At 40.7% G+C, this 12,341-nt stretch overlaps 1 protein-coding gene across 4 annotated transcripts in view; it reads left to right on the top strand.

The window, feature by feature from the left end:
* Positions 1–12,341, top strand: part of USP47 (ubiquitin specific peptidase 47) — a 103,899-nt gene that overhangs the window by 45,688 nt on the left and 45,870 nt on the right. For 2 of the 4 annotated variants that reach the window (XM_060263031.1, XM_060263029.1), the window contains 4 exons: positions 3,363–3,458; positions 3,554–3,706; positions 4,544–4,711; positions 10,386–10,517. In XM_060263031.1, the coding sequence (XP_060119014.1) occupies positions 3,363–3,458; positions 3,554–3,706; positions 4,544–4,711; positions 10,386–10,517 (549 nt within the window). The remainder of the gene's footprint in view (positions 1–3,362; positions 3,459–3,553; positions 3,707–4,543; positions 4,712–10,385; positions 10,518–12,341) is intronic. The other 2 variants (XM_060263032.1, XM_060263030.1) reach the window with 1 other exon arrangement.

Below are 12,341 nucleotides of genomic sequence, written 5' to 3'. Positions count from 1 at the left end.
TTGGTCAATTTTACACTGTAATCTCACTTTGATAGCCTTTTCTTGGGCTACTTGAGTGGGATATAATTATTAGGACAACTTAAATTTTAAGCCATTTAAAATGTATGCAGTATTTTTCCGCTCACCACTTACATTGAAACATTAAGTTGCGGTAAAGTGGTGGTTAGCAATGTACTGAGAACCCAAACCATGTCCTTTTTGAGAGAGAGGTGTTTTGGATAAAACAATATAAATTCTACCAGAAAATTTGTATGAATGTATTTAAAAATTGTAGGGATAATCAGAATCAACCATAGTTTGCAAAGAAAAATACAGAGAGGTCAAATAATGTGGCAGAGAGGTCAAATGATGTGGCATATTGCCAAAAATCACTTGAAGGAATGGTTTTCAGCAGCACTTCCTTGGTAAGCAATTAAGTCATTATATAATACATTACCATTCATGATTTTTTCATCCAGTTTTTTAAGATCCATAGGAGCATCACTTGTTTTGTTCACATATAAATATAGAATAGTATGGTCCCTTGTTGACTTGCACATCACATGGAGTCTACATAAATTTTGCATAACCACTTCTGTCAGTCATTCATATGCCATTTATTTGATGAGATTTAACATTTTATGTTGTATTGCACACATACACACACACATATATAATTGCTTCCCACATAACGACTAGAATATTCTGAGAAAAGTATATATCATTCTATTATTTTGTAATAGATGATGATCAACAGACTTCCAAAATTTTAGGCAGCCTTTGTTCCATGAGAGGCATATTTATAGGTAGCAACTGCTGTCTAGAATTCTGTGTTTTACAGATGACTTGCATGATTGTTAGATGGTTTTGCATCTTATGTGGAATCTGTCTGCAGATGATTTTAAGTAACTGTCCTGATGCAAATTTGGTACAATTTGAATAATAAAAATGATTCAGACTCTGCAGTATTTTCAGTTATGTTCTTGATTTAAAAGGCATTAGTTTACTGCATATCTCTTTGGAGACTCTTTGAAGTTCTATACATTTTTTTTCCTAAGGAGCCATTGGGACCTAGAGAAAAATCCTTTTGTAAAGAGTCACTTCTAAAGGATAAGAAACAGAGGTTTTGTTCATGTGAAAAAACAGGGGCTGTAAAATCTTTATTCTGTTTGTTCTTAGTGCTTCCCTGAGTTCTCAGAAATGGAGGGAGAAGGGATGAATTGGAGGCTTTTTGAAGACCTTCCCTGTCCTTGATTTCCTCCCAAAGTGGGATCCATCAAACAACATGCTTTAGATAGTAATCTTATAAGCTGTGTACCAGCATTTTGCAATTGGTGAGTCTTCTGCCCAATGAAGCCCCCACTTATTTATTTAGATATTGGGGAACAATTGTTGTTCATTACTTTCAGGGCCCTCTTTTTGAAAAATTGACCTTTTTTGCCTTTTAAATTACACATTTAATAACAATCCAGTGGTGTTTGTTTTAAACTTTACAGGTAAATATATTACTTCTAGTGCTGTCATGAATTTATGAACCCAGTCAGCTTTCAAGCTAACTTGGTTAAGTTAACTTTAAAATATTTTAATTATGTTTCAGCTGAGTTTTTAAAAGTATAAATGGACAACCCCTTCTCCTGCATATTTCTTCAGTTATTTTACTTAACTGTTATTTTGATTAGTAAAACATGTATTATTGAAAATACTGGTAGGAGGAATCAGGAAAAGGACAGCTCTCTGAGAAATGAGCTAGAACTCTCTTCCTTATTTAATAGCTCCCTGAGAGATTTTTCAGGTTATGACTTCAAACAGTGCCCCTGCTGCTTAATAGCCTGTATAAGGTAATCCCACAGTTCCCAATCAAAAAGCAGAAACACAGTATCTAAAATGTAATTGAGACTCCTTGAGAAAAGCAGACTGTGTAAATGCTACTAAAGAAATAAATGCACCATCTATGGACAGGTTTAATTTAGTTGCATTGGAAAGAGAGAATCAGTATCTCAATCCCTCCCAACCCCTTTTAAGGAAAGAAGCAACAAGACTGGATGAAATGTACTTCAGTGCATAAAAGGCAGTAATGCACAGCTTCCAAAAGCATACTAGACCAGAATGTGACTCTTCCAAGTTCAGAAAAAATACCTTGTCAGTTTCAGTGGAAAAATTTGCTTTAAAAAGGTGTTTCCTGAATTTCTATAAGCTCACACTTTATTTCTTTCATGCCAAGAGATTTACATTTACTATTAAATAAGCTTTCCTGTATGCATGCACAGGAAAGCTTTTACCTCGAATAAAACTTTGTTGATCTTAAACGTACCACTGGACTCAAACTTTGTTCCACTTCTTCAGACCAACACAGCTACCCACCTGAAGTTAAATACTTTGAACCACCATATCTAATATTTCTGCGTGGCATTGCTCATTTGGGCATCCTCCTAATTGGACAAAAAGTAATCTAGGGCAGTGACTCTTACAGAGAAGCAGTTGACACCTGTTCATCTGAGCATAATTCTATAGTAGGTACATCAGGAATGTTGACTGATTCTATTATGTCCAATGGATAAATACTGTGGAGTTTTTTTCACAGTGGAGGTTGAATGGAGGAGACTAGACTGGAGCAGCTCATCTGGTCAAAGGTTACCAGGTGAACTTCTTAGTAGAGGGAATTTGGGATTCCCTGTTCTTAGTCTAACACTTTAATTTGTATTCCAGCCTCACACACCTGCCTATTCTGGAAGAATATAAAGCATAAAACAAGTATTCACAGCTACTGAAAAATACAATTCAAGAATGAGTTTATATGCTGAATGTTCATCTATATCTGTAATGGGACTTTCACAGACATAGGCACGTGTAAGAGTGAAACCTGAGATCTTGGGCTAATAACAGTTACCCTTCAGGGAAGATGGAGGATGAATTATCTCTCTTTTATATACTATGCTTAATGTTACATTTGTTCCTAAAGGAACAAAGCCATCTTTAAACAGAGGGTAAGGACATGAAATTGATCTACTTTCATGACACCAGTTCAAAAACAGCTGAATGTGCCACTGTGACTTAATGTGATGTGCAAGATAACAGGCTTATTTCACTTCAAATTGTTAACAAAACCTGATCCTGATGGAACCATAGAGCACTTAATAAATAGTGATGTATTGTCATGATTTGACTGCTTACCTAAGACAGAATATTGATTTCACATTATTTTTTTTTTCTCCCAGACCATTCTGTGAACTTTTTGTTTTCTCTGTTTATAGAATCTGAAATTCTTTGGTTTCATGATATCTAGGTCACTTGTAATAAGCACTTGCTTGCCATGCAGTTCCATACTGTTCACATAATATGACTTTAAGAAAGTACTAAAATGTGTGTTTTATTTTTTTAATTAGGAGGAAGCTCTACATGCGTTCATTCAACCTGAGATCCTTGATGGCCCCAATCAGTATTTCTGTGAACGTTGCAAGAAGAAATGTGATGCAAGAAAGGTGAATGAACGCATGGTTTTTGACAGAAATATAGTGTGGTTGAATTTATATGTCTGAAATATATTATAGCCTATTGGACCTTCTTTGTTTTATAGGGCTTGCGGTTTTTGCATTTTCCCTATCTGCTGACCTTGCAGCTAAAGAGATTTGACTTTGATTATACCACTATGCACAGGATAAAACTTAATGACCGAATGACATTTCCAGAAGAGCTGGACATGGGCTCATTCATTGATATTGAAGATGAGGTAATAATCACCATGCAGGTTGTGTACTAAATGTAATTTTGTTTCTTTTATAATCAGATAAGTATAAAATTATGTAATTACAAATACCAGTGTCCTCATTTTTTCATAACTTCTTGTTGGACATAAAATAATATAAAAATAAAATGCATACTTTAAAATGCGTTAAAAACAAACAAACCCAAATGCCTTGTCTCAAGTCTCATGCTTGTTTTTTCTTGGAGAAAGTTTGCTTGGAGTTGGAAGGGACCTCAAGGGTCATCTAGTCCAGCCCCTGCACAGTGCAGGAATTTCACAAATACCTGCCCCCACACACATGCAGTGACACCTGCTCCACACAAAGGTCATGCTCATAGGGATGCAGGTATTATGTAGACAATTGTATGTAGTCTTGCACCTTTAGATAATAAAATTCATGCATATTTAAGTTGATATTTAAAGTGTTATGTTCCAGTTGAACTAATAAAGGGTTAGATCCAACCCAAATACATGTGTGAAGAATTCTAGTGCTTTCCTTCCTGCATGAATGAATGCCCATATGCACAGGCAGTGTGCATTTCAGGGAATAGGAGGTAAGCATGTCCATTTCATGTCATGGCTCCTCAAACAGATTGCACATAGGCAAATAGAGCTCTGTTGAACCTATACTTGAGGTTAATCGGGTCCATAGAATTTAGTATTGGAAGGTAAGGCATTTTTAACACAAGTACTTCATGGCTGTGTAGTGCAGGAGTGTGTAGTGTTCATTGTGAATTCAAAATTTGAAGCACTTGTGTTATATTTATGGGTGCTGTTAATACATTTTTTTAAACAAAACCTTATATTTATGACTTGTTTAAGAAGTCTCCTCAAACAGAGAGTTGCACTGACAGTGGAGCTGAGAATGAAGGCAGTTGTCACAGTGATCAGACAAGCAATGATTTCTCCAATGATGATGGAGTGGACGAAGGAATATGTCTTGAAAGTAACAGTACTGCTGAAAGAATGTCTAAAGTTGGCAGTGAAAAGGTACCTTTTATATGATTATCTTAGTATGTGTTGGAGCAAGAATAGCTATGTGCTTGTTTTCAGGAACCAGTGTTATTGATCTAGTTTTAATAGTTGAACATCATTGATGGATGAGTGACACAGTATAAATGAATTTTACTATAGTAAGTGAGCTTTTGACAAGGTGATGTAGAATCTCAGTGAAAAACTTTATCTTTAGTCTTCTATGCAGGTACATGTTGGGTCTGTACAGGTGCAGGCTGGCCACTGCAGGATATTTCTAGCTTTTCTTTTGCACTCCAGAAGCTCAAGGGGGAGCCCTTCCCTTTGGAGCATGTTAAATAGCCCTTTTCCTGCTCAAACAGTCACATTCTCTGAAGGGGAGTGCTTCCTCCTCAGTTTCAACCACTATGGTTCTGGTGCTTGAACAAGAGGACTTGCCTCCACTGAGGACACCTCCCTTGCACTCACCGTCCCCAGTCCCATCATTGGCTAATGAGGAAGTAGAGTTGGGTCTGGAATTTCAGTCACCGCTGCCTTGGAGAACTGAATATTCCACCAGAGCCACCACAGTTGGTTCCATGGTCTTATACTGCACCACCACCACATCAACAATATCCTTTATACTTTTCTTCCCACTTCCATAAGAATGGGGAGATTATTCTAAGTTCTCCCTGGGCTGAACTTAAATGCCCTTCCAAAGCTCAGAGCCAGACAGCCATCTCGACTTGGACTATGTTCACTTCTCCATCAGTGTAGTTTGAACAAAATTCTGGTTTACCTGCCAGTCCCTCCCTTTATTACATGGTGGGTAATGTGGACCCTGCCTCGCTCAAGGAGGTTATTTGCTTATTCATCAAGCAAAAGATGAGAATGGCCAAGTCCCTGGACATTCAGGTAACCTCTTATTCTCCCAACGTTGCTAAAAATAATCTTCTCTCATCTCTAAAATGGCAATTTGTAGTTAGAACAGGTCGGATGGGAATTACACCCCCCCCCCCCCCCGCCAGCTGCTTGTGTTGCATGGTCCATGTTTGAGTCCCTGGCCTCTTCCTTTGCATTTCTGGGTCCCACAGGAAGCTGATGAGGAAAGAGGCAGGTAATGAAAGCCACTTCCACCAGGGCCTTCAATTAGGAATGCATAGGGTTTGCCCAATGTATTCATTATATAATACAAAGATAAGTAGCCATGTTAGTTTTTCTGTAGCTGTAGAAAAGTAGCACCTTAAAAGACTAACAAAAGTTGTGGCAAGATTGTATTGATCTTCAGGTGGTGTAGGACAGTGGGGCAGATATGTCAAGTGTGTCAAGAGGATATTTTTCATGGGCTCAGGCTGTGGGCAGATGGCAAAATAGAAATACAATCTTATGATTCCAGACCCAAAGAGCAGGCTGTTACATTTATGAAAGTAGGAGTCAGGAATTGGAGTGATATTATTCCCCTTTGGTGCATAAAGGGTGGGATCTCAGTTTCTTGTAGGCATGGATATTTGATACAAAATATTTAGAGCAAAACAGTGTCACAACTGCAAATAATGACAAGAAGACTGCAAAAGTAATTGAGCCCTACCCCAAACCGCCCTGAGCAGTAAGTTCAGTGGAACAGCCAGGAGACAAGGGAATAAGAAATGGGGAGAAGGAAGATGAGCAGTTGAGTCTAAGGGATGAGAGTTTCCTTGTAAGCACAGACCTGGTAATGTATAAATGGGAATTAAATGAGTGCCCCTCCATTAAAGAGTGCAGAGAAGCAGTGAGGGAGGATATTTCTGCACCAGACAAGCCAGGAAATACCAGGTTTGTTTGGGTAAATGAATTACTGTATAGGGAGTACACGCCTAAGGAAAAAGGCACTAATTTGGGCCCTGGAAAACAGCTCATAGTCTCAGAAAGATTCAAAGAAGGAATTCTAAGAGTGGGGCATGATCTACCGTTGATGGGTTAACTTGGGTTCAAGAGGACGCTCTGGCTAAAATCAGCTCAGCCTTCTATTGGCCTGGCGTACATAGGGATGTGAAAACATATGTCACTAGCTGTGAAATCTTTCAGAAGGTTGGCCATGCTTCTGATCATGTAAAGATGCCCATAGGTGAAATTCCAATGGTTCAAACTCCCTTTTCTCAAATCCAAATTGATATTCAATAGCCTTTTATACCTTCTGAATCTGGAAAAAAAATTATTTTAGTGATCGTTGATAGAGCAGCTTGCTTCCTGGCAGCTAGGCCTCTGAGCACTACCAATGACATGAGTGTCGCTAAAGCTGTGTTGGAATTTTGTACTGCATTCAGATTTCCTAGAGTAGGATGTCAGATCAGGTTATCATGTCCATGAGTAGGGTGATGCAGAAGTTGTATGAACTAGTGGGAGCGATGCAAAAATTCAGTCACATGGGCAGGTAGAAAAGTGGGGAGGGACTCCAGCCCACATGTTGAAGGCTTTTTGTGCAGAGCCTCAAAGCAACTGGGGTGAGTTCCTACCAGTGTTGGTAAGTGCATATTGGGAAGCAGTTGGGAGGTTATTCTCCCAATGAGGTGGTATTAGAGAGGAAGCTGCCTGGAGTTTGAGAGCTTTTAAGAATGAACTGGGAAGGGGTTTGGGCCTCAGAGATGCCCTGGCCTACTGCAGAGTATTTTGCAAACCTACGGAAGGTTCTGCAGAGTGTATGACAAATAGCTCATGAGACAATGGCTGAGGCTAGGCAAAAGCAGAAATGTTATTGGGACAAATCAGCCAGGACCAGGCAGAGATCTATCCCTATTGCTGAAACCAGAAGGGGTGGGTAAGTTAGATCTGAGATAGAGTAGGTCATCCAAGGTAACAAGAAGTTGTGCCTATTGAAACTATCAAGTGAAGGATCGAGAGAGGAACCTTGTTGCTTTACATTAATTGGTTGAAAAAAATTGTCAAGCATGAGGTACAGCAGTTGTCAGTGGAAAGTTGGACTGAGGATGATTTTGACATCCCTGATCTAGTGGCGTAGAATGGAAAGGAGAATAAATTTTGTAAAACAGATAAATTATCTTGCTGTATGCTCAGATCACACTTGGAACTGGCATATAACCCGGTATGTATGCTCCATTACTATGCATATTGCAAGCTAATAGAAAATTCTAGCAGATGAAAATTCGGATTTTTTAGGGGATTCCTACTTCTTTCACCCATTCAGCCAGCACGGTTACCTTAGGTAGATCTTTTTGCCATTCAGGAGGACACTCATTGTCCAAGATTCTGCTTCCTAGCAGGAATATCTTCATTCTTTCAAGGCTGCTTTCCAGCTCTTTTGGAGTATGTACATTTTTCCTCTTCCTCTCCTGTTCAAAGTGTTTCCCAAAATTAGTCAAGACATCTTCAAGGGTATTCTGATAATCCCTTACTGGCCAAGGTAAACATGGTTTTCCATGCTGCTGGCACTTTTAGAAGGTGGGTTCCACCATTTTCATGCATCACATGTTAACACACAGTGGAGTATTTCATCAAAACCTAGCCCACCTGAGCATGATGGTGTAGATAATTTCACATTATCGCATATCCTGTCCACCTCAGTCCAGGATATCTTGATTAATCTAGAACAGGGGTGGCCAACAGTAGCTCTCCAGATGTTTTTTGCCTACAACTCCCATCAGCCCCAGCCAGCATGGCCAATGACTGGGGCTGATGGGAGTTGTAGGCAAAAAAAACATCTGGAGAGCTACTGTTGGCCACCCCTGATCTAGAAAGTCATATATTTGTAGATAATACCTAGCCAAGTGGAAAAAAATTTCCAAGTGGATTGTGGATAAGGGTCTAGATCCCAGAACCCATTCCTTTCCCTACATCCTGGACAACCCACTTCCTCCGGAACACTTAAGTCAATCAAACTTCTTGATCAGGGTTCATTTAGCAGCTATTGTTGCATCTTATTGAAGGGAGATTGGTTTTTGCCCAGAAGGACTTTAAACATCCTCAGAGGTCTCAGTGTTTTCTCACCATTGTCCAGCCTGGTTCTGAAATGGAGCTTATCTTTGGTTCTGTCTCATATTTAAGTCCTTCAGAACGATGGTGACTTGTTCCTTGAAGTTTTGCATGACTAAGTCTTTCTGGTGGCCTGCAGAGTGTTGCCCTGAGTTTAAATCCACTTTCCTAAAATTTCACAATGTGGTTTGGGGACTCTAGCATAAAGTTTTCTTGAAGGTTGTTTGACTTTTCCTTCTCAACCAGGATATAGTTTTACTTGTTTTCCTTCTTTTTTCTTCAGATTATAAACTCTAGTCACTACATATCTTAGATGTTCATGGAGCTCTCTATTACTTTATCTCCAAAGACACAAATATTTAAGAAGGCTCCTCACTGTTCATTTGTTTTGAAGGTTGCAGATTGTGATAAAAAGCATCTGTGCAATCTATTTCTAGGTGACTGGTTTCTCTGGTAAGACAGTGAAGCCAGTGTTCCATGACCCTTTAACATGTCTTTAGCTACATCATAATCTTTTTTGACAAGTCTTCCATTGGTGGCAATCTGTAAGGAGGTAACCTGGCACTTCTCTTTAAACATTATTTTCTTGATGTGTATGGTAGACCAGGAAGCATTCATGGGATGTACTGTGCTACAGTCTAGTTTGAGGACATCCACACATCCACAGGTGAGTCAGTTTGCTAGTCTCCTGTGTGGGACTTAAAGCCGCCATAAAGATGAAACCATAGTTGTACTTAACTGCAGCTGATGTTCATTGAAACATATATTCCTCCCTTCCTGCCCAGCAGCAGTGTCTTGATGTCAACTCAAGGAACTGAGGAAAGGCACTCCACCTCATAATACTCAAAAGATGGGAAAATGTGCCTGAGCAGGAGGCTGTGGAGCACCTCATGGCAGAAGAGTAGCTTTCAGCTTTTTTACTGTCCCTAGCTGGCCTGCACATTCACAGTTCCCATGTGATAATTAATATCAGTCACAGCTGTGCAGTCATGTCTTATATAATCTCTGGCTCATATCAGCAGTGTCATGTGACTTTTTTCCCCTTTAGGCAAACAGGTCTGAATTACTGGATACAAATCTGACATCAAAAATGGTAGTGTTCAGAAGCCAATGGACACACTGTTTTGGTTCTTGGTGTAATCGTTCTCCAGCAAAAGAACTTAAAAATGGAGATATCATCATAAAGCCACTGAAGTAAAATTTACTAAGAAGTTTGTTACCATCTGATGATTTAACAAGAACTTGAGATTCATAAGCTATTATTGGTGTTATCCAGTTTAATAAAATTAGGATGATTGTCTTACTGACAACTTTTACCATCATGAATGGTCTCAGTATATTTCTTGATTCAATTTGATTTTTGCATAATCATGTCTTGCTATTTACTTCCTTCATTTCATGGTCCTTTAACTCTGCTGTTCACAATTTTTATCTTTGTTACTTCAGAGATATATGTTTGTCTGGTACACTACATACATCTAATTAAGCGACTCCACTCCATAAAATTTATGATAGAATTACTGTTATTAGTATTTAAGGTGCCACAAGATGGCTATTTGTTACTGTTGCAACAGATTTATATGGTTTTAGAATGAAAATCAATTTGGAGTTGATCATGAAGCAAATTAGTTAGAATTGGCTTGTATAATTGAGCAAAAAAATTTATGGAAACCTTTAACTACAGACTTTTTCTTTTAAAAATTCATATTAATGATATGTTTGGGGTGTATGTTTTTACTTTTTGCAGAATTCTTTATCATATGAACTATTTTCTGTTATGGTCCATTCTGGAAGTGCAGCTGGAGGTCACTACTATGCATGTATAAAATCTTTTAATGATGACCAGTGGTACAGTTTCAATGATCAACATGTTAGCAGGGTAAGCCATTTCATACAGTCGTAGCATTTCATGTTTTAGATACTTGTTGCATGGTTGGTGTGCTGAATAGGGATGTGCAGGGCTTTTTTTGTAGAAGGAACTCCTTTGCATATTAGGCCACACACCCTGACACCAAGCCAGCCGGAACTCTGTTCCTGTGCATCCCTGCTCAAAAAAAGCTCTGGGGATGTGCACGAATTGGGAAAATGGACTGGATTAAAATTTGCCACTTGGGGCAGGCCACATAGGGCTACATTAAAATTTGCCACCTTGGGCAAGGGTGAGAGTGGCTGGCTACAACTGGAATCAATTTCCCCAATGGGAGCGGATTCTTGGGGGGACAGATATGGTGAGGGGTGTATGTGGGTGGGAAGCTGGAAGCTCCTATGCATGGGGGAACAGATATTTTCTTGAGAGGATAGAAATGTTCTTGGGAAGACAGACAAGACACCACCCAAGCCATGGTGAGCAGTCAGGCACTGGCAGGTTTCCAACATGGGACACATCTTTGGCCTTGTCCCAGGTAGCCCTGAGTCCACCAGACAACTTGTGAGGAGGGGAAGTTAAAATATCCCAGGTTGAGGGGTGCGGTCTTTCAGGCAAGGAAACTGACACCTATTTATTTATTTATTGGATTTATATCCCACCCTCCCCGCCGAAGCAGGCTCAGGGCAACTAGATTAGAGACCCTCTGCTTGCCTGTAGCAGGAGGACAGGTGGTGGATGAGGAAAGTAAATTATCCCAGGTTGGGAGGTGCAGTTCCTCAGTTGAGGAAACCAACACCTAGATGAGACCTTCTGCTTGATAGTAACAGGAGGACAAGTGGTGGATGAGGAAGGTAAAATATCCTATGTTGGGGAGTGCAGTTCTTCAGGTGAGGAAACTGACACCTAGATGAGACCCCCTGCCTGGCTGTAGCAGAAGGACAGGTGGTGGCTCTGGGGGAGGAAAGTAAAATATCCTAGGTTGGAGGGTGCAGTTCCTCAAGCAAGGAAACTAGCACATAGCTTGAGGTCCCCTGCTTGGCTGCAGCAGGAGGATGAGTGGTGGCTCAGACACCCTTGGAGTCCACCCCTGGAGACTGAAAACATTAAGGATGAGAAGGGAGACAGAAGTCCTTTACTCCCTAAGGTCCAGAATGGGATATCCTAGCAGGAGGAGGTTGACCTTGATGAAGGACAACTTCTCCACCAAGGCTGAGTCCAAGCGAGAATGATGAGGTTTTGAGGATGTCTCCCAGATGGGAGAGTACTGCTCACTCTGGACACTGGTGGGGTGGGGGCAGGATGGGAGGTTCATGGCCATGCAGGACAGATTGGGCAGATGGCAGCCTACTGTGACCCGTACTCCAGGAGACTGGAGTCAGCGGGCTTGAGGCTTCAGTGAGATTCTCCTGCACCATCATCTCCACTGAATCCTCCACCAGGGTATGCCTGGCCACCCTGGTGCAGCCAATCCTCCCAACTCATCACTGAGGATCAGTAGGGGTCCTTCATAGTTGGGCACCTGGTAGCTGAGGTGTTGGGCTCCTCCTACTCCTCCTCTTCCCTATCTCCTCTTGAATCTCCTCTTCTCTCTGGCCACATTGCTTGGCCTGCAACCTCAAAACCTCTTCACAGAGGTCCTGCTCTCCATTCTGGGAGCTCTGAGCTGCAGAGAGATGCAGCCCTTTGTACGGGGGGGTCGCAGATACAGGCCATCTTGTAGTCCCCTTGTAGTTTATAGAGATGATGCAGCCAGGTGGCCCCACCCACTTGTAGCCTCTCCACCAAAGCCCTGGTGGTCAGGAGAAGAACTGGTTTCAGTGCAGAGGCCAGTGCCTG

This window comes from Heteronotia binoei, chromosome 21 (genome assembly GCF_032191835.1).
Source record: "Heteronotia binoei isolate CCM8104 ecotype False Entrance Well chromosome 21, APGP_CSIRO_Hbin_v1, whole genome shotgun sequence".
In the NCBI taxonomy this organism is placed as follows: domain Eukaryota; kingdom Metazoa; phylum Chordata; class Lepidosauria; order Squamata; family Gekkonidae; genus Heteronotia; species Heteronotia binoei.
Note: the sequence above shows the minus strand (reverse complement) of the source record. Positions and strands in the feature narration are given on the sequence as shown.